The sequence below is a fragment of the Elgaria multicarinata genome, chromosome 4 (assembly GCF_023053635.1).
Source record: "Elgaria multicarinata webbii isolate HBS135686 ecotype San Diego chromosome 4, rElgMul1.1.pri, whole genome shotgun sequence".
NCBI classification, from domain to species: Eukaryota; Metazoa; Chordata; class Lepidosauria; order Squamata; family Anguidae; genus Elgaria; species Elgaria multicarinata.
Window position 1 is genome coordinate 148,729,997 of NC_086174.1, and position 23,115 is coordinate 148,753,111.

Genomic DNA, 23,115 nt, shown 5'->3' on the forward strand with positions numbered 1-23,115 from the left:
AGGGACTGCATTGCAGACTGGGCAGAGCCAAAGGCAAAAAAGGTGGCACCAAAAATATCAGCATATTGTAGCTTAAAGCTCTTACTGCCAGTAACTAAACCTTAGGAGAGTCATTTCAACCATTTAGAATCAAGCAAAGTGAACCAACATTATGCAGTATTTCACCTAATGTAGTACAGACAACACTAGCTTTATACCAAGCACAAGATCCACTATTTTTATCATTTCAGCAGAAGAAAGAAAGAAAGATCAAGCAAAGTATATCCTTAAGGCTACAATACTCAAACCACTCACTTTGGAAGAGTTCCATTGACCTTACTAGTGTTATCGTTACAGAGCAAAAAACTCTTGAGGATCACATCTTTAGTGACTCAGAGCTGGACAAACTGACTGGCCATTTTAAAAATGCAGGTTAACAGCTTTTGTCTCCCAATTTCTTTTTGCTGGTCTTCTCAATCATGGTCTCCACTATCATCGCAGTTTCTTCATAAGTCTGAATTTTGTCATCGGAGAACTTCTCGATGGATTCCACCACTTCTACCTTCTCATAACTCATGGCGCTTGGTGGGCTCAGTTCTTTGAAAGACAGGGCAGACTCTTGCCTTTCAGACTCTTTGCCTACGTAAATCCCTGCTTCTGTTCGGTCACTCGGACCTAGCGTTGGAACTTCCTCAAGGCTCGACTGTTTCATGGACTCTTCATCTTTTTCTGCAGTATTTCCCCACTGTTCAGATACATCATCCTTCTCTTTGCCCTCTGGTTTGTATTCATATGTGATGTCCTCCTGCATCTTGGACCCCTCTTGCATCTCCAGTTGATTTTTGTCATGCTCAAATGGTTTGGGTAGCTCTGGGATTGGTTCTGTGCCATCTCCACTTGGCATCTTCCCATCACTGTCAGAAACAATGATCCCACCTCCAGTATAAATGGATGAAGAATGAAAGCTGGGGTCATCATAGCTTCCCTCTCCTGTGACAAGTATATAACGCCCTTTTGTATAAAAGTCAGTTTTGGGTTCTGGCCTCTGGTAGCATCTAATTCTCTCTCTCACTATATTGCACAGTTTATCAAAAGCTTTGCTTATCTGGGCTCCATCAGGCACATCCTCTGCTGCTCTCTCTTGCTCAGTTTCTTCTTCCACGATGTCATCATGCCCATGTTTGCTTGTTACCAGTAATCCCTCATGTTTGAAATCCAGCTGATCTTGCTCAAAGCCTTCCAGAGGTTGGTTGTACACTTTTTCTGATAGGGAGACACCATTGTTGAGGTCCTTAGGTGTGATCTCCTTCCTCCTTGACACTTTCTTTGGCAGACTTCTTTGCCTCGGCTTTGCACTAGCAATGTCTTGGATGACCAGAGTAATGTCTGGGGGGAAGGAAATAAAGAGGAAAGACAAACACAACGTGAACTGTAGCCAATAGAAGATGATGACCAGTGTAATATTCAGCCATCAGTTCAAATAGTGCTAAGCATTGCTGTAATGCTGCAAATATTGGTTGAATAAATAAGTTGGTATCTCACAAAGCTCTTACTTTATGGACTTAAAGTGGATACTTAAAGATAATACTAATAATTTATTTATTTATTACCCGCCTCGATCCAGAGGGAGAGCAACATAGAATACAAAATATTATAAAATACATAAAATGTATTAAAACATATAAAAACTAATACATTATTAAAATAACAGCCAGACATCTTAAAATTTGACTGGGCAGGCCTGCCGGAAGAGATCAGTCTTTATTGCTTCTTTATATTCAGAAAGATTGTTGAGTTGGCGGATCTCTCCCACCAGGCCATTCCACAGTCTGTGAGCGGCAGCAGAGAAGGTCCTCTGGGTAACAGTTGTTAATCTAGTTTTTGCTGGCTGAAGTAGATTCTCCCCAGAGGACCTGAGTGTGCAGGGCAGATTGTAGGGGAGAAGGCCATCCCACAGGTAACCTGGACCCAAACCAGGTTTAAAGGTAATAACCAACACTTTATACTTCGCCCGGAAACTAACTGGCAGCCAGTGGAGTGATTTTAAAAGTGGTGTAATATGGTCACCCCTAGGTGTACCAGTGACCCACCTGGCTGCCATATTTTGCACTAGTTGAAGTTTCTGCAATAGGCACAAAGGTAGCCCTATTTAGAGTGCATTGGGATATTGGGATGGATTCAGATGTAGCCATACTTGGAGTAGACTCATTGAAGTGCATGTCCCATTCACTTCAAGGGGTCTACTCTACATATGATTAAGCAGGGATCCAACCTATTAGATCATCCCAAAATGTTGTAAACTTGCTCCTTTGAAGAGTGACACAATCCTTTGGGCACTGATTCCTCTGCACCTCCTAAACATTTCAAAAGAACTCATTCAGAAGCACTCATTATATATTATATGAGAGAGAGAGAGAGAGAGAGAGAGAGAGAGAGAGAGAGAAGGGGGGAGAGAGGGAGAGAGAGAGAAGGGGGAGAGAGGGAGAGAGAGAGAAGGGGGAGAGAGGGAGGGAGAGAGAGAGAGATGTTAACAAATTTTAACATTTGTTACCTACAGCCATAAAAACTGCCAGCTTTAAGAACTGGCTGTAACACTAGTTTTGCCTCCACTAATTACTGCAGTTCATGCTGTTAGCAACATGCCATGTGTTTGAGAAAAGCTCTGTTTAATACGCCTGAGGACTCAGGCTTAATTGGATGTGTTTGAAGCTAAAATCAGGTGCTTACTCCCAAGTCAATATGCACAGGACTGCAGTGCAGTGCAACCCTAATCTTCAAGTTAAGGCCCCACCAAATGTTAAGGTCCCACCAACTCACTCCAAAAGTATTTGCAACATGTGCCAACTACAGTGAGGTAGGCAGGCACTCTGCAAAATGACTCCCCCCTCCATAAAATTATAGAGTTGGCATTGACCTTAAGGGTCATCTAATCCAACCCCTGTTCAACCTTTGCAATGCAGGATGCAGCTGCAAAGTCCCTGATAGATGGCCATCCAGCCAACCTCTGCTTAATTACCTCCAGTGATGGAGAACCCACCTCTTCTTGGGCAGTCTGTTCCACTGCTGAGCAGGTGTCAATATGAGGAAGTTTCTGCTCCCCTGAAATTTGCACCCATTGATCCTTCTCTGTGGAGTAACACACAGTGACCCTGCAAATCTTCAATAGTCAAATCAGTCTCTCTCTTTCTTTTTTCAGGTAATATAATTTACTCTTTTTTTCTCATAGTAGCAGGCACCCATGAGCAAATGGTTAACTGATCCCCTTAAGCCCAGTTCAAATCAGCTGTAGCCAGACATAATGCCAACGTAGTCACAGATGCAACTCTTGAATACTAGTCCCATGGACCAAAAGGCCCTGAATCATTACCTCTCCCACTCATGGCTGGAGTCTGTGAGGGTCTGTAAGTCTGCGTAAAGAGTGTTACGGGGGTTCCAACAATGGCAGAATTTAACCTAGTAGCACAGAAAGAGAAAATTATGCTAAGAAAATAATATCTCATAGAAGAATGAAAATTTTGTTACGTGAAATTAACCCCATGCCAAGTCAAACAAAAGAGGTAACTTCTACAGAATTATGGCTATTTTATATCTATACATAATGTATGGGTATATTCTCAATAAATCATTTTTATTCCAATTTAGTTCTTTTAACTAGTTGCCTCAAGATGAATTCAGTGGTGGAATCAGGGCATTAGGGCTTGTGAATAGTAGGGGTGTGCTCTCCGCCCTGGAATTATCTGGTAACCATGAATATCCGTGGAGCATTCGATCTTCCAGAGCAGAGATTGGCCACTTCCAAACCCATCAATTAATATCAGAGCAGAGACGTGCCCAATTGGAGCTTCTAAAGCCTCCAGAATTATCCTGTTCTCTCTCTCCCTCTCCCCCCCCCCCTCTCTCTCTCTGTGAGTGTGTGTGTTGGTATTGGAAGAGGCTGGGTGGAGTGAGGGGTAGCTTTGATATTGACTTCTTGCTCAAAGCCTTCCAGAGGCTAACCAATAGGAATAGCTGCAGCAGTGCTCTCCAATCGCAATGTTCAGGGGCAGAGTGGGAGAGAGGGGGCGTGTTTCTGCTTGGACTCGTAGAAGTCAATCATCCACATTTCCACAGTGTGAAAGTGCTCCTGGGCTGGCTGGTGAGTGAGAAATCTTGGCAGGCTCTTTATTTCAGTGTCTGCGCACAGGGATGGGGTCCATCCAATGGATCTGGAGGGCACCAGGTTGGAGAAGGCTAGAGTGGGGAATTTTTTTAAAAAAGTTCCTAAAATCAAGGCATAACTGATCACCATTGTCAAGGGTTGTAGAACAGCTTCTTCCTTTTTATTCTTAAGAGGTTTTTTTTTGGGGGGGGGGCGGTTGCACTGCTAATGCAGGTGGCAACAGCAGCAACTGTTGCATCTTCCACAATGTCCCATATACCTAGCATCACTCCAGCGCACTGAGAGGAGAGAATGCAGCCACCACAAAAAACAAAACAAAAACAAAAAGTGAAAATGTGGAGAAAATTCTGAAAAGTGTCCTTTTATTTCTAGGGGGTAACAAAAGGAAAATCTCTGGAATTTCCTGAAAGTTTTCTTTCATCATGAAAATAAGCCTCTATTTTTATTCCTCATTTTCAGGGCATTTTATAATTTATTTTGAATGTGGGTGTGTGGTGTTTTTGACCTTAATTAATCACTGTGAGGTGGCTTTGGGGACTGTCTATATTTTTTCTTTCTATTACACATCTCACCACTGCTCTACAGTCTCCCAGGCTGCCTGTACTTCCTGATCTGAAAAGGCCCTATGGGAGGAATAAATTCATGATGCCTTTCCCTGGGTGGGAAATGAAGGAAACCAAGGAGGCCACAGACTGTCAGAGAGATAACTGTACAATGAAAGACAGGATATTAATAAATACTCCTCAGTCACCTTAGAAGTAAAATAAGCACCAGAACCCTGAACTGAACTCATGAGAACTTCTCTGAAATTTCTTCTCCTTTGAATTTCTTTTTTAAAGCAATCTCTTTTCAATCAAATTGAATGAGAATGGTTGAAATTTTCACGGGAATTTTTTTTGGCACAGTGCTACTATTTAGCCCCATTTCATAATAAACGCTGAACCATATGCCCGCCCCCTGTATTTCCTTAAAATGGCTTCTAAAAACATAGCAGTATGTTGAGCCTTGTGGCTCCAAAGAACTCTCCTACCTGCTATCTTCATTTTCAATGATGCGCTTGTAGCGCTCCAGCTCAGTCTCCAAGGCCTGCTTATAAATGGAGAGCTGGCGGCAGTCGTTGGTGTATTTTTCCAAGGTCCTCTCTGCATCTTCTATGCCCTTCCTCAGCATGTCAATTTGCTCATTGTACAGCTGGATCTCATCATCGTAGCTTTCCTGGGTGTTCTTAATAGCCTGCTCCAGCACTGTTGTCTGTTGAACAAATGCAGATGAAAGAGGTTGCTTGAAGCAGTTCTCTCATGAGAAATGGTGGACCAGCACCTTCTCAGAGCACGTTGAGAGCTCTCAGCGTGTGGTATGTCAACCTCCTTCAATAGCAGTTCACTGATTTTAAACAACTGTGGTACAACTTGGCATGATTGCTTGGGCCCAGAGTAACTGAAGGATTGCTTCTTCCCATATGTATCACCCTAAGATAATCCTTGGTGGTTCTCATCCCCTCCCAAAGGAAGAGAGGCAGGTGGCTACCAAGAAGAGAGCTTTATCTGCTGTGGCACCCCAGTTGTGGAATGAGCTTCCCAAAGAGGCTCGCCTTGCACCTACAGTGTCCTCTTTCTGGCGCCAAGTGAACACCTTTTTATTCTCCCAGGAATTTCAGTCTTTTAGTTCTGTTGTTTTAAATTTTATTGCATTTTAAATCTCCACATTGCTGCTAATTTTTATTCTGTTTTTTTAACTTTTATTTTATACAGTAGTTTTAAGCTTTTAAATTTTTATCATTCATTTTATGCTGCAATTTGGGGTTTTCGTTGTTGTGAACAATCCAGAGAGTTTCGGATTTTGGATAGTATAGAAATGTAATATATACATAGAACAACAGGAAAAGTTGGCGCAAGTTAAGATGGATTGTGAAGGGCTTCGTATTGATGGGATGGCCAAATCCAGTGCAAGGTTGTTTTGTTTTAAATTGTTTGCATAGTCTTCATGGCTTTTTAGCAAATAAGGTGATAAATAATAATAATAATAATCATAATAATTAATAATAATGGTGAATGATGAAGGCCATGCATTTGCTCTTCATACTTCACACATTCACTGCAGGAAACTGTGATTTTATATTCTCAGAGCAAGATCTAGTCCAGCCTTTTCCATGTATTTCATAACCTTTTGAGAAAGAACAGTAACTTGGATCCTGAGATCCCCATGAGTGGAATTCTGCTCACAGGATGGTTCTGCTGGTGGAATCTGGGGAGGTAATTTTTGCTGACTGCCTCCTGCAGCCCCCTGGGCTTCCCAAAAATCTATTCCAGAGGGTTGGGGTACCCTCCAGAATTTACTATAAAGGGAAAAAATAGATACAGATAATCAAAGGAAAGCAGTATAATTCAGTCCCCACTCCCATGGGGAACAGAAGCTGTTATGACTAATTAAGTGGCAATTTACCACTAATCACTCAGCAACGCTGACCAAGAAGCAGTAACAGCAGAAACTGCAAAGAAAAAGCATTTCATTGAAATCCTAGTAGCCCTTATAAGTCCCGGTACTGCTACACTGGGTGGGCTGATGCTGCACTTGTGTTTGATCAGAAAACGTTTCCATACATCGGCTTTCAAAACAAAAACAAACAAAACAAAACACAGGAGGACAAAAACAGAGAGCACCGGAATGCAATGAAATCATCTGACTTCTAAAAACTAAGTCAACAATGGATGCCAGTTCCAGAGAAAACTATTAGTGAACCAACTCAACCTAACCATTTTGTCTGTCAGCTTAGCCGATCTGTCCATTATGGTTGGAATCTGATGTTATATAGTGTTGGTTTATTTATTTGTTCTTTGCAGTTTTGTTTTTATTTGGGTCTGTTTGGTTGGATTGTTGAGTTAGTTTTCCAGTGGCTGAATTATTGATTTGCTCTTCCTAGTGTTTTATTATACTGTACTGGTATGTCTCTTTATTTTGCTGCTCCACAAATTCCATTTGTAGTTTATGACAAATTCTACAATGTCTTATTGTTTTCTGTTTTTACTATTAAACTGCTTGAGTGCTAGCTTGTAAGGAAATAGCACATAGGTTAGCTACATAAATAAATATTATCCTGCTATGGATGAACACTTATGAGAAATGCCTTGTTACAGTGCAAAATCTATAGGCATTTTGACTATGATGAATCTTGTTTCGTTTGTGAATTTGTCCTGCAGAATCAGCATGAATTTCAGATACAACACAACCATGCTCCCCCCCCTATATTTTTCTTCTACAGGTATTGTTTTATATTAGGCAATGCCACCTTGGGATCCTGTTGTATGGAAAATGAAAGTCCTGTGCAAAAAAAAAAAAAAAGCTCTTGTGGAATATATAAATTGACCACCAGGTGGCACTCATTCACTTCAAAAACAAAAGATTTGCTTGACACAGGGAAACATTTTATTACTTCCACGTTGTTCCAGGACCATAAATGTGTCAAGGTTCTAATGGCATCACCAAGATAACCTCAAAGACAGCAAGACAAGAGTACATGGTAGACAAACTAACACTTCATTTTACTTTAAAATGGACCTCCTTAGGACTTTGGGGAATATTCTAAGACATTGGGGTTGGAGAAGCGGTTGTAGAAAGATGGACTTAGACAGACAGACAGACAAACATACACGTGTGCATGAACACACACACACACACACACACACACAGAGAGAGAGAGAGAGAGAGAGAAGCAACCAGTTGCTGGGGCACATGGGCAGGAGGGTGCTGTTGCACCATGTCCTGCTTGTTCATCCCTGGCCGATGGCTGGTTGGCCACTGTGTGGACAGAGTGCTGGACTAGATGGACCCTTGGCCTGATCCAGCATGGAACTTCTTATGTTCTTAAAATGATCAAGGGGCTGGAGCATCTCCCCTATGAGGGAAGGTTAGAACAGCTGGGGGGAGGAGGAAGCTAAGGGGAGACATGACAGAGGTGTACAAAATTATGCATGGTCTAGAGAATGTGGATAGGGAGACATTTTATTCCCTTTCTCATATTACTAGAACCTGCGGTTCTCCCATGAAGCTGGCTGGTGGAAGATTTAGGACATATAAAAGGAAGTGCTTCTTCACACAGTGCATAATTTAACTATGAATGACTTTAAAAGGGCATTGAATAAATTCCTGGAGGCGAAAGCTATCAATAGCTATTAGTCCTGATGGCTATGTGCTACGTCCAGCATCAGAGGCACTATGTACATCAGTTGCTGGAGAACATGAGCAGGAGGGTACTGTTGCATTCATGTCCTGCTTGTGGGTTCCCGGTTGGCCACTCTATGTGAGCAGAGTGCTGGACTAGATGGACACTTGGTCTGGTCCAGCACGGCTCTTCTTATGTTCTTATGAAAGAGGGAGGGAGAGAGAGAGAGCAACAGACCTTCACAGTTCTACCATCTCCCTAATATCTTCTGGTTATTTATTTATTTATTTATTTATTTATTTATTTATTTATTTATTTATTATTACATTTCTATACCGCCCAATAGCCGAAGCTCTCTGGTTATAAGAGAGAAGAAAGAGCAGCAGCTCTGAACTAACCACTCAGATGACTGAAAATGTTGAGATGAAAGCATACACCAGTTTACAAAACACAGGGGAAGCCTTTAATTTTGTTACATGCTTTACAGAGGACAGTGCTCTAGCTGAAGACATTCTCTATTTGAAGGCCTGGCTGGCCCAAGTCTGGTTTAAAGAGAAAGAACCTGAAGAAAGGAGAGTGGTTAGGGTCCCTCAAAGTTGCCCAGCCAAAGTAAGTACCTGGACAATGGACTGAGCAGGCACACGGTCATATGTTCATAGCCTTCCACACTCTGGTGAGATGCCTTGTATTTCTGTTCAAATTATAGTGCGAATTTCTAAAATTTGCATCAACTCCTAAATTAGTAGATGCCAGTTTTCTGTGGAATCCTGCCCTCTTCTGTCATCTTTTGGGGAGATGCATTTCCTCTTGCTCTCATATGCCCTACTGAACTGCAAAGGAGAATCCTTTGCCAAGAAGAGTTCAACTTATTCTACATCTAAAGGATGCCACTGAGAGGACGGCATGAGACCCAACTGAGAAGAGGAAGAAGGAACAGACTGTCTTAAGCACCACCTTTTAAAAGAGTTTAAAATGACATGTTATTGTTTTTAATGGCTTTGTGTAAACCACTCTGGGACCCTTGTCAGCTGAAGATAAAAATGCTTGAAATAAATAAATAAGGAGGTTCACCTGGCACCTACACTATATTCTTTCAGATGCCAGGTGAAGACCTTTCTATTTTCTCAGCATTTTAACAGTTTATAAATTTAATTTTAACTTTGCTGTTTAAAATTTGTATTACTGCACCACTGCTGATTTTATCCTGGTTGTGCTTTTATATTGTATTTTATATCATGTTTTTATACTGTTTGTTTTATACTTTGGTTTTAATTTTTGAGAACCGCCCAGGGAGCTTTGGCTATTGGGCGGTATAAAAATGCAATAAATAAATAAAATAAAATAAAAATAAATTTCAAATTAACTCAATTTGGTTCAGTTCCATTCCATTCCATACATGCATACTTCAAACTCTTTCTTGGCTATCCCTCTTGCTTGTAAAAACAAAAAGGCTCAAAATTTCACAGCTCCCAACTGCTAATTTGCAGTAATCCTGGTCACAATGGTGTTTCTTGAAAGAATACCTCTGTCTGTAGTTTCACTTTTTGAGCCTGGAGTTGGCAAAGGATACTCTTGTATTCTTCTAGCTGGTTCTGAAGAATTGGGATCCTCCTCTCGGTTATCAGCTTCTCCTGAGATCAAAGCAGAAAGGGAGGGAGAAGGGAGAATCATATTGTGTAGAAGTATCATCAAAGATGTGATTACATGTTGGAAAGGAGGAGGAGGAGGAGGAGGAGGAGGAGGAGGAGGAGGAGGAGGAGGAGAAGAAGAAGAAGAAGAAGAAGAAGAAGAAGAAGAAGAAGAAGAAGAAGAAGAAGAAGAAGAAGAAGAAGAAGAAGTGCATCAAGGTTTTCCAGCTGGAGCACTACAGAAGCCCTGTTGTTTCACACATCCCACCGTGCTCTGATGTGAAAACAGGAGATGTTTATGCAATTTCTCAGGGCCTGCTTCAGGTGGAACACAAGCCACAGGGCTAACGGTCATCTTGCCCCTGTGGGGAAGAAGCAGCAGCGAGGGAGATGGGAGCAGCCCTCCTTTGGGAGATGACAGGCGGGAGCAGGGCCTTCCTTTCAGTCCTGCTAAACAGTCTCCTAAATTTCTTTTCCTTTTCCCCCTCTTCCCTCCCAATCCCCTTTTCCTCTTGTGTCTTGTTTTTTTTGTTTTTTGTTTTTAGAAAGTAAGCCTGATGGCAGGGACTGTCTTCTTTACTGATTTATTGTAAGCCGCTCCAGCAGCCTTTTTGGCTGAGGTGCGGGATAAAAATACTCTAAATAAATAAATAAATACATTCATGAAATAGAACAAAGTTAACTCCAAACAAGTTGATGAAAAAATGAGAGCCAAGCTCTGGTACTATGAAACAATCTTTTTCTTTAATCTTTAATTATTTCTTCGATCTCCTCACATGTTTCGGAAATACATCCTTCATCAGGACCTGAGGAAAAATGCACTTTACTGTGATTCCACAAACAGCACAATATTAAAACAATAAAACCTAAATGCAAAAGAAAGCAGTCCTTGGCCTGTTGGGCGCCCCCACGAGCTCTGTAGTATCTCAAAACTCTACTCCTCCTATTCTGACAGGCAGTTAACTTCCCAAGGTCTCCAGGCCAGCCCTTTCCCAACCCCAGTAACCTGAAATTCTTTAACTGGAATTACTGGGAATTTATGGATTTATTCATTTGATTGGTACCCTACTTTTCCACCAAACAAAATGGTGCTCAAGGTGGCAAACAGTAATAAAAACCATAGCCTTTGCTACACCTATGTCTTAGTCCACAACGGAGGGGTGAAGATCTTGTGATGGTTTTATCATGAGATTCCCCCCTCTGTTTACACACGGTGCACGACGACCTCAGACAGAGAGGCGTTGCGCCCGCCATTTTTTTTACAGTTAAAGGCCCAGCAGCGCATGAATGCTCTTGTGCAAAGGTAAGTTCCGGGACAAACCACGGCACCCGGCCACACATTCCACGGTCTCAGGCTCAGCCCGAGACTGTGAAAAAATGGGGCCTAAAGGGGAGGGTGAAATCCCGGGACAAGGGAGGGATCATTCCTCCCTGATCCTGGGATCCCCTCATCTGAACACACAGGGACAATCCCTGGGATCATCCCAGGATTTTGCTCCATCTAGCTATGGCCCAAGGTTAAAATAAGCTTAGTTAAAACAAGCATAAGAAACCAATTAGATTAAAAACACAATTAAAAATCCCAACCATTCTAAGTGTAGGACTAATCTACATCAAGCAGGATATAACACTTTGAAAGCAGTTTGAAAACAGTGTATGGAATGTGTCCTGGGCCCCAACAGTTGACAAGACCACTATAAACTGCTATAAAAGGGTAGTGTAGATCCTGCCTCAGTCTCTGTTCCTGGGCTGTGGCCCCTCCTCTGTGTTTATCAAGAATGGGGCGGGATTTATTACAGTAGCAGAACTGGTCTGGCATATTGCTTGAACTCTGTAATCACTCCTAACACAAACTGGGGTGTTCATATCGATCACTTGAAACGCCTCCAAGGGAATTTTGAGTGATCAATAATATGCACATCAAGTTCGTCAAATTTTGCCATGGGTTCTCCTTCCCTGCTACCTTTTCCGCCTCCCCTAATTCAAAAAAAGAGAAGTCTCTCAGAACAGGCAGATTAATTCTTTCCCACCGCAACTAAACCAGTGATGACTTAATCCAGTTCAGGCTCTGGAGTGAGTGACTTAGCAAATGCAGGTCACGTGGTAAGTACAGTTGCAGCGTATGCTACTACATGTGCACCGAGAAACACCTGTTTCCAAATGCACCTGTACTTGCATCAAGGTGTTGATTCTTGTACTAATGTTGTTCCCTGCCTCAATCCAAAGGGAGAGGCGGGTAAGAAATTATTATTATTATTATTATTATTATTATTATTATTATTATTATTATTATTATTATTATTATTATTATTATTATTATTATGCCATTAGAAAAAGGTCCTGTTCCCACTAGGGGTGTGCACGGATCCCCCAATCCGCTTCTCTTCCAGATCTGCAATTTGCAGATCGGGCCGCTTCACTCCGCCCTGCTCTGCCTATAGTCCGCTCCGCTCCACTGCGGAGCTCCGGATCCGGATCAGAGCTCTGCTTTTCCCCCCATAGGCTTGCATTGAAATCCAAAAAAGTATACAACTTTTTTTCTGTTAAAGTTAGAAACCTCAAGTTTGGCACCATGACACCTCATGGACATATACACATGCATGCCAAGACTCAAGCTAATCCAAGCATCCCCTGATTTTGGGGGAATTTTTGAAAATTGGACACCCCATTTTCAGACATGGACTGTTCTCTGACAATTTGACAGATAAAAAAAATTGAAGTGGGCACCCTCACAGATGCCATCTAGATACACAATCATGCCAAGTTTCAAGCAAATCCCATCATCCCCTGATTTTTGGCGGGGCTTAAACCTCTAACGCACCACCCATAACCCCAATTCACACCCCTTTCGATATCTCCGTCAATTTCCATGTTAGAAACCTCAAACATGGCACTATGATAGATTATCCATGGATACACATGCATGCCAAGACTCAAGCCAATCCCATCATCCCCTGATTTTTGGGGAATTTATGAAAATTGGACAACCCATTTTCAGACATGGACTGTTCTCCGACATTTGGACAGATAAAAAAATTGAAGTGGGCACCCACGCAGATGCCATCTAGATCCACATTCATGCCAAGTTTCAAGCAAATCCCATAATCCCCTGATTTTTGGCAGGGCTTAAACCTTTTAACTCACCCCAAATCAAGTCCCATGCTAGAACTTCGTCAATTTTCATGTTAGAAACCTCAGACTTGGCATCATGATAGCTTATCCATGGATACACATGCATGCCAAGACTCAAGCCAATCCCATCATCCCCTGATTTTTGGGGAATTTATGAAAATCGGACACCCCAGTATCTCAGGAATTTAAAGCTGCAGACAGCTCAATGGGGCCATTTCAAAGGAAATCCAAACATGCCATGAATTGGGGAGTAGAGATAAACCTATATGAATCTTCTTCCACACTTGGAAAATTGATTTGGAACTTCCAAAAGTCTAAGTGAGCACAGGAAGGATTTATCCCCTGAGTCAAAGCAAGACACACACAAACCATCCCTGTGAGGCGGGCATTGGAGGAGGAAGGGAAGGCAGGCAGGCAGCAGACATTTCTGGGGGCATAAGGAAGTGAGCCAAGGATAGTTTCAAAGCCAGTAATGCAAACCATCCCTGTGAGGTGGGAGCAGCACAGAGAGATGCCTTTTCTTTTGCATCCCATAACTACTAGGAGGCTAGGAGGATAAGAGTAAAGCTTTGTGATCCTTGCTTCAGAGTTGATTGACTGCACTGTGATCACAGCCATTACTAAACAACAAAATAATAATGTTAATAGCAGTAGTAATTAATATTAATAGCAACAACAACAACAACAACAATAAGGAGTTGAACCACAATGAAAGCCTGCCTGACTTCACTGAAGAGGAAAAGCCAGGACAGCTTGGGCTATGGGGTGTAAATATAAAATGGAATAAATAAATAAATAAATAAACAAAGGAGGGTGGAATTAAAAGCAGCAGTGTTGCTGAATAAACAACAAGAAGAATTTTTTTTAAAAAGGCTATATCTGTCTTTTACCAGTAAGAGGGAAGTGGACGTGCCCAGGGGGAGGGGGAACTGTGCCAATTTTGACTGGCCTTGCCTAGGGACCAGTCTTTAAGAAGCGACCTGCCACTTCAACTCATGATAGGCATTAGTCTCCACTGGTTAACCTTCGGAGGGCTCTGTTGACCCTCCAAGGGCAGGAGTGTGTGCACTGGGCACGTCCACATGCCCTAGGGGACCTCATCCCCTTGCACCACATCTATTCAGTTGTTCACCAAGGTTAGGGTGGGTAGCAGTGCTGTGTTTCCTATCTGTTATTTATTTGCTTAGTATATGATTTCAGGTTGCGTTTGTGCATTTGGCGGGGCTACTGTTTTAAAAAACACTGGGAAAAGTCCGTTCAGACTAAGAAAGAGAAGTTTCCCAGGATCCCAAGTTCCCCATTTTGCCTATCCCGTCCTCCAACTTTGGGATCATGTGATCATGACTCTGCTTCTCAGCACTTCAAAGAGGTACCTCTCCTGCTTTTTTTACCTGATTTTTTAAAAAAATATAGCAAGCGAACCGCACCATGCAGAGAGCTGAGAGTAGGCTCAAAATGACCCCCAGCCATGACTCTCTAAGCACAAGAAGTTTCAGAAAGATAGCTTAAAAAACAACACAGTTATCCCCTATTCTTTTCCACAATGCAATCCTATGGGCAAAATTTTCCAAAATGGCGATCGGATCACGCCACGAAAAGAGAAGCGCTCCGCCTATGGGCGCTTCTCTTCGCCGTGCTTCTAAGGGTCCGTGGTCCACTTCTACTCCGCCTCTGGGCAAGGCGGAGCAGGCCAATTCGCTTCTGATTCTCCGATTCTAATCGGAGCGCAGCACACCTCTAGTTCCCACTGCATTGCGATGCTGCACCAGGCGGACTTCCTCAGGGGAACCAGTGTCAATGTCATCCCCCCAACATGGCTTTGCTAAAGCGTCGTTAACCACTTTTTTCTCCTCCGTAGCCCCCATAAAACTTGTTTGAAAACTGGATTCTTTGGATTATCACGACACAGAAATGATTTGTGAAACAACACTCTTACCTCAATGGTTCCAGCTGCCATGGTGGTTACCCGGGGAGTTGTCTGCATGATCTGTTGCAAAATGCTGACATAGGTCTGTATTTCCATGAGGTTCTGTGGCCAAGTAAAAGAATTAGCATTCCAAGTTATGCCAGCAAAAATCACACTTCAAGAAACTACACACCTGTGTTCCTAGCGCTCCCTCCCTCCCAGGCCCTTCTTGTGAAAATTACGGGAGGAAGTTTAGATAGGCTGGATGGTCAGACTCCAATATTAAACAGCCACAAATGTAAATGACAAGAGTGAGTTGTCCGTAGGATGGCAAACACAGAGATAAGCAGGGCTCAGGGACCCTGTCTTTTTAATCATTGTGTAGAAGGAGGTGTTTTCTCAAAGCCACAAGAAAAGTTGTACCCACTGAAATGGGTTCCTGTGCACAACGCTTCAGTTACAGAAGTTAGCTGATGGAAGGGTTGTGGTATTACTGATACTGAGACAAGTAGTGGTCCCGTGTAACTGGACATTTTGTCTCCCCTCTACTCCCATTTCTGGATAAGGATCCACCTGTCCTGCTTTCCGTAAATGTATCTTTGCTCAGTTTCTTTAACTGAGCAGACTAAGGAGACCACAACGCTCTTCTCATAATAACGTTCTATGTTGCATTTGACATCCAATCTGTTTTGTTTGGGGCAGCACGTCTGCAATTAACTTGTGAATCATTCAAGATGAGGAAAGTCCTACGCTGATAAGGAATGGTTCTAGTCAAGTGGGTCCTGAAAGAAAATGTTGCATTGTTCAGCCAGCCAGCCAGCCAGCCATGCCCTCTTCCAGGATACTCCAACCCAGCCCACCACCACCACCTACTCCAAGTGTCAGGCAACATTCCATGGCCACTGAGCATGCTCAGATGGTCTGTCCTTCTGCAAACCTTGTGGTTCTTCCAAGCTTGCTTATACTACCCTGTTGTTCATGGAAGGTGCCATTTTTGCTACATAAAGATTGGCACTCAGATAATTGGGTTTATTATTAGTTGATATCATCCTTCCCCATGCTGGTACCCTCCGAATATTTTGAATTACAACTCCCAGCATTCCTGATTGTTGGATGTGCTAGCTGGGACTGATGAAAATTGAAGTCCAAAACATCTGGAGGGCACCTGGTTGGGGAAGACTTTCATGTATGATATGGTACATAACATGGCTTGAATTATACTGAAATCCTTTTTGTGGGAAAAGATGCCAGTTTTATGAATTTAAATGTGTCAAACTACTCACTAGGGTTGAATGTGTGTGTGTCCTGCTGTTGGAGAGCATTAAGAAGAGCTAGAGGGGGCAGAACAGAGAGCTTCAGCTATTGGGCGGTATAAAAATGTAATAAATAAATAAATAAATAATAAATAGAACTAGCTACATCAGAATAGAATAGTGTCAACTAACAGCCATAGGGCTTGAGCATTGGGCATCGGGGATACAGGGCTCCATAGTCCTTCTGTTCTCACTCACTCTTTGGGGTTAGGAAACCATACCCAGATATTGGCCTCATAACAACATACGAAGAGCCGTGCTGGATCAAACTATGGCTCCATGTAGTCCAGTATTCTGCTCACACAGTGGCCAACCAGCTGCCCACGTGAAACCCACATGTGGGACATGAGTGCAACAGCACCCTCCTGCCCATGTTCCTCAGCATACTGCCTCCTCTTGAAGAAGAGCAAGAGAGGTGCACCATGGAGGCATTCTGGAAGGGAGTCCCGGGCATAAAGGACAAGATTACTGTTAAGGGTTCTGTGGCACTAGAAGCTGAGAGCAGAAGGCAGATTTGGAACTCCTGGTAGGTCTCTAGGTGATTTGCAGTAGATCGGCAAGGATTTCTGTCTCCCGATTTTTTAACAATAGCAACCACAACATCGCTCTCCCCAACACCTGCCACCTTAAATTGAACTGTTTAAATGAAGAAAACTCAGGTTGTGGATTTGCCTGTGGAAAGACTGTGGACTCCCCTCAGTGCAAGCATGGCAAGCATGGCTTTTAATATGCATTTGAAAGGATCCCAAATTAAGGGGAATGGAACTGGGAGATAAGGGTTGGCTTCACTGCTGAAAGTCACTTGTGAACCCAAAGTCAAGGGCAAACTGCCTCTATAGCCTCCACCCTTGGGTATGTAGGCAAGTTCTTCTGACAATGAAAACTCAGAATGAAACAAAGACCCATGGTTGACTCTCAGCCTTTACCTTCTTGTATCTGTCCTTTGTGGCATTCACATCATCCTGCAAGAACTGTGATTCAATCTGTAATTCCAAATTACACAGCAAAGCTTCGTCGGCTTCCTGTAACAAAAGCAAAAAGTGCCATTTCTTTTTGTCCTTGTTCCTCATGTTACTAAAACCAGCTGGACTGCTTGTTCTGAATGGTAATCTTTTATTGTAAACATATGTATTGTGGTTTCTGGCATGGCCAGTCGTTTTCCTATTACCCTCGCCAGGCATGGCATGCTATTACATCAGAACCTGACAAGGGTGGCTTGCTGGTGTGGTTAACAAACCAACCAGAACCCATAGCCTGTTTTAGGGTTGTGGATGGTTTCTTAACCACCCCAAAAAGGCACTCTTGCTGAATTTGGATAACGTGGGAAGCTGCAGCAGGGACGTAGACTCAGGCACCACAATCCACTGTGGCTTAAATAACCCACAGTGGGCTGTAGTGTGAACCAGGTCTTAAAGTAGCAGTCCTGCAATACTCCTTATTGATCCTTTGCCTTCTGGGTGTACATGTATAAGGATTGCAATTTAAACAATTTTGTTTAACAAATCATTTTGGGTGGGATGATGATATTCTCATAACCAGCAACGCACTGCCACACTGTAAAACATTAAGAAGTCAATTTGTGATAGCCAAAAGAAGAAACCGCCCAGAGAGCTTTGGCTATTGGGCGGTATAGAAATGTAATAAATAAATAAATAAATAAATATCTTTAGAAATGTCGTGTGTGTGTGGCTTGCAATGATGCATGGATTCTTCACAATTCACAAGCTATTGATGTCTCCACATTGTCACTGGGTTTTAATTATTCTCTTATTTTGGTATTTATGAAACACCTTTCATCAAATTATATTAGGGTGGTGAACCACCACCACCACCACCACCAACAGGTCATGCAACCATAAAATGTAATATGAAATAACAGTAGAAAGCAGTAAAAATTTGAATAGGCCAAAATAGAAAATGCCCAGGTGATCTGGCACCACCACAACTGCAAGGTTGGTACCAATCATAAATGCAAGCATGCCTCTCGAATTTTAAAAGCCATGTGCAATGTAGCACAGAAAGAAAGTGATCTCGCTTGTAAAAAGCGGACATGATGCAGGATCTCCCATCCCATAATTATTAGTACTACTATTTATCTATTATGGGGTGGATCTTTTGGTTTGTTTATTATATTATTTTTGAGACACCTTTTGGCCCAGAAAGGGCTCCCAAGTGGATGCACAATTTTAAATCTTTAAAATATCGTAACATAGCAAAATTAAGAACAGGTGAAAAATACAAGATGTAGTAACGGTCACCAATTTGGAAAGCTTTAAAAGGGGTTTGCGAGAATACATGGAGGAGGAGAAGTGATAACTATACATTACTTCCAGTCTCACAGTATGCCTCTGTTGTTGAGGAACTTGAGTGGGAGAATGCTATTATCCACATATCCTGCTTATGGATGCCCCGTAGATATCTGGTTGGCCATTTGGGGAACAGAATGCTGGACTAGGTAGGCTTTTGGTCTGACCCAACATGGTTCTTCTATATTCTATGCACTTGATCTTTTAAATGCAGACTGTACTTATACATTTAAAATGACTCAAAAACCATGCAGATGGCCCACCTACAACTAAACCAAGAAAGGGCCAGATTCATCTCCTTAGGGACAGAATTCCACAATTGCGGTGCCAACACAGAGAAGACCCTGTCCTGTGTTCTCACCAGCTTAGTATCTCCAAAGTCCCTATTATTTATTGACCGTGCGTATTTCCAGTTTAGACAGAACCAATGCTATTCCAATTATGCTGACTCTAGCTGAACCAAAATAACCCAGGTAAGCCAGAATGGATGGTCAAAGGTACAGCATTCCTCATTGTGCCTCCACCCAACTGGATATATATATATATATATATATATATATATATATATATATATATATATATGTGTGTGTGTGTGTGTGTGTGTGTGTGTGTGTGTGTGTGTGTGTCAATTGAAAGGAAAATGGGAATATTATTATCCATGTTTAGTTGCAAGGAACTAAGACCCAGACTTACTTTGTTGCACCAATATCAATGAGAACGAACCAAGACTTCACAAGCCGTATAACTTGTGGAGTACAATCACAGTGACTTGCTCAGATTTGTACAAGGAGTATGATGTATCTGCAAAACCTAGACCAACTCTAGGAAGTGATCAAGATGGTATCCAATACAAAATTCAAACTTTAATCGTTCTCCAGTTTTACTCACACTCAACTAATCACATGCAACAAACAGGCATTGGTCCGAGATGTGTTGCTTGCCTTAAGCACTTCATTTCCAATGCTCAGACAGGAGCGTCACATTTCTGGGCTGTAAAATAGTCACATTCCTGGGAAGGGCATGTGACAGGGAGCTGTTCAAAGAGAACTGCTTTAGTGAGATGCCCTGCAAAGTAATCCACAGCTCTGCTGTGCTATTCAAAAATATGCTGAGGGTTGCTCTTCCCATTATATCATAGAATGCAGAACTTGTCAGGTCTGCTGATGTACCATTAATTTTGTTTAAACCCTAAGCATGGCTTTTCGCTCTGGGCCCAGTGATCTGTACTGTGAGCAAATAAAATTCATTAATGCAGATCACAATCAGAATATTCTAAGCCAGTGTTTAGCCATTTGCTCAATGTTTCTGCATTGGCTATGGCATCTTTTTGACAAGTGAATCTGGAGCACAACAGAGTCCATGGGCAGATAGAGAGCTGAAGGCAGGCATATGCCACTGAACAGTGCATAGTTTTGTATAGAATGAACAAAACTAGGTTGTGTTTATGGGATGGCATTTTGCATTTTGATTCCCCCAAAACCTGTTGCATCAATCTGTTTAAATGACAGGACTAACTGTGGACTATCTGGAGAGGAAAAATCACAGTGCTGTAGTGAGACATTGGGAATGGGCAGCAAATATCAAGGTGGACCAAAAACTTGCAAAAAAAACCCCTCTTCTTCTTCTTCTTCTTCTTCTTCTTCTTCTACTTCTTCTTCTTCTTCTTCCTCTTCTTCCTCTTCATCCTCCTCCTCCTCCTCCTCCTCCTCCTCCTCCCTGGGAACTCTGCGCAACTTTAAAAGCCTTTAAATTGATGCGTTAGACTTCACAACTGCCCTTACTTTTGTTCTCCGGTCTGTAATATCGCCACAGCATCCATTACTTGTTTTTTTGAGCTCTTCCCCTGCCCTGCATTCTTGCACCGATCCTGCACTCGGAACCACCCCCAGATACACCTACTTTTCTAATCTGAAGCGAAGCCGCCATTGACAGAAGAAACAACGTCATGACATCGTGTCAACTGAAAAAGTCGCACTAAGACAGCGCTGCCAAAAAAAAGTGCAGTCTCAGGGGGAAAGCCCGACATGGCTGCGAATTGGTGGCTGCATCATGTAATCAATGCAGTACCACCGTGCAGCCAGATGGGATATGTATGGCACATAAACAAGCCCCAGACCTTGGCTTAAGAAAAAAAATCAATGTACCATCAGCATTTGTTTGACACTCATTGCATATCTAGATGACCTGGGTTGCTTTTTAGTCACCAGGGGTGGGCAACGAGTGGCCCTCCAGATGTTTTGGCCTATGATTCCCATCATCCCTCACCATTGGCCATTATGGATAGGGCTGACGGGCATTATAGGATGAAACATCTGAAGGGCCAAAAGTCACCCACCCCTGTCATACGCCAATCATTCCAATCCAGCCAGAGAAAGCTGTGTACAAAAGCACACTTCCCTCACAGCTAATTCAAATATGGAAGTGCATCTGGCAGGCCACCCATGTCCACACTACAATGCTCATTCAGAACCCATTGATCTGGATGAAAGCATCTTGTTGTGTGGATGAGAAGTCACATTTGCATCTGTGACCAGTGCTTGCTATTTCTGATTAGTAGAGCAGGGTTAGAATTCTATTTTTCCCCCTCGTCCTTCCCTCTCGTTTCTTCTGTATGATATTTCTTCCTCTAGATTCACAGTCCCAAATGGTAAGCTCAGCAAGTGATTCATCAGCATTCTATTTTCCAAGCAACAAAAACAAAACAGGAACCTGACAGGTTTGCAGAACTGTTGATTAATGCTCCCTTACACTTGTGAGTTTCAATTCCTAAAGTTACTCATTCCACATCCTTTGGGATGATGCAGCAATGGTCAACATACTCAGAAAGAAATTTACCAAATAAAAATACTTGCAGCTTCCCTGAAGGCAATCTTTTGCAATCTTCTTTGTCTTCCATGTATTAATATACCAGTTTAAAGGTGATGGATGTGAGGAAATTATGTCTTGGAGCATAAGACATGCCCAATTAAATGGTGACAAATGTCAGTATTTTGAATGTTGGCAAAGTTAACTTCATTTTATTTCAACTGTTAAATATAAAACACTGAGAAACATGAGAAGAATTATAATATGCTCCATATACACACATTAAAACCAACATATAATTACATAAAGGAGGAGGAGGAGGAGGAGATCTCTTGGTAACATATTGGGTACCAAAAGGTCATTCATGCTGTCTTGCACTCCTGCCTACATAGGATAAAAACATAAATTACATATACTGTAGTTCCATTATGGTTTGGGAGAGGGGGGAGTTAAAAATAAAACTAAAACTGCAGCCACTGAGGCTGCAATTTGAAGTCAGCTACTGTGGGGTTGGTTAGGATGCTAAACTAGGATCCCAGAGACCCTGGTTCAAATACTTGTTCAGTCATGAAGTTCTCGCTGAGTGACCTTGTTCCAGTCACTTTCTCCAGCAAAAATATCTCACACATTTTTTTTGTGAGGGCAACGATGATGATCAGGTGTCTGGAATCAAATCCCTATGAGGAGAGACTGAAAGAACTGGGCATGTTTAGCCTTGAGAAGAGAAGGCTGAGGGGAGACATGATAGCACTCTTCAAGTATTTGAAAGGTTATTACACAGAGGAGGGCCAGGATCTCTTCCCAATCATCCTAGAGTGCAGGACATGGGATAATGGGCTGAAGTTACAGGAAGCCAGATTCCGTCTGGACGTCAGGAAAAACTTCCTGTCGCTAAGAGCAGTATGGCAATGGAACCAATTACCTAGGGAGGTGGTGGGCTCTCCTACACTGAAGGCATTCAAGATGCAGCTGGACAGCTCTCTGTCAGGGATGCTTTAAGGTGGATTCCTGCATTGAGCAGGGGGTTGGACTCAATGGCCCTCCAACTCTGCTATTCTATGATAAAATTCTGTGTGATACACAGATAGCAGAGGTGTTAAGGCTACGTTCCAGTGGTGCATGTCATGGAAGGCAAAGAGGGCAGGGACAATATTCCCAAAGCTCTATTAGCTGAAAGCTCTTAAGAGAAAAATTTCAACTTTTTGGAATAGGGTGGGTAGGTTATGGGAGCAAGCAAAAGCCAGGAAACCACCTTTTAGAGCCAGTCAGATTTATAAAGGCGCTATCCAAGGTTCTGAACCCTACCTCCAAAATAGGGTTGGAAAAGTACAAAGTAAATCTCACGATTACGGCACTACTAGAAACTACAACAAAATGGAGTGCAAAGGTAAAACTGGACCAAAATGGACATTGGATTGGACCCAGACTTCAATTATTTCAGTGGGTCTACTCTAACTTATTTATTTATTTATTTATTGCATTAATATACCACCCCATAAACCAAAGCTCTCTGGTGTTTTACAAAAGTTGAAAACAGTGAACAGTGAAAACAAATATATAGAAATTTAAAACCATCAAAAGCATAAAAACAGCAATATCTATTTAAAACAACTATTCTGGGGTAAGTTAAAAGAAACCTCAACATATGTTCTTAACTGCCTGGGAGAAGGGAAAAGTCTTAACCTGGTGCCAAAAAGATAACAATGTTGGCGCCAGGTGAGCCTCATT

At 42.3% G+C, this 23,115-nt stretch overlaps 1 protein-coding gene across 1 annotated transcript in view; it reads right to left on the reverse strand.

Moving 5' to 3' along the window:
• Nucleotides 1–412: 412 nt before the first annotated feature.
• The window catches only part of BFSP1 (beaded filament structural protein 1), a 37,535-nt gene continuing 14,832 nt past the window's right edge, over nucleotides 413–23,115 (reverse strand). Inside the window, exons 3-8 of the mRNA XM_063125498.1 lie at nucleotides 17,203–17,298; nucleotides 14,994–15,086; nucleotides 9,821–9,928; nucleotides 5,169–5,389; nucleotides 3,347–3,432; nucleotides 413–1,365 (exon numbers count right to left, since the gene is read on the reverse strand). Of these exons, the coding sequence (XP_062981568.1) occupies nucleotides 413–1,365; nucleotides 3,347–3,432; nucleotides 5,169–5,389; nucleotides 9,821–9,928; nucleotides 14,994–15,086; nucleotides 17,203–17,298 (1,557 nt within the window). The remainder of the gene's footprint in view (nucleotides 1,366–3,346; nucleotides 3,433–5,168; nucleotides 5,390–9,820; nucleotides 9,929–14,993; nucleotides 15,087–17,202; nucleotides 17,299–23,115) is intronic.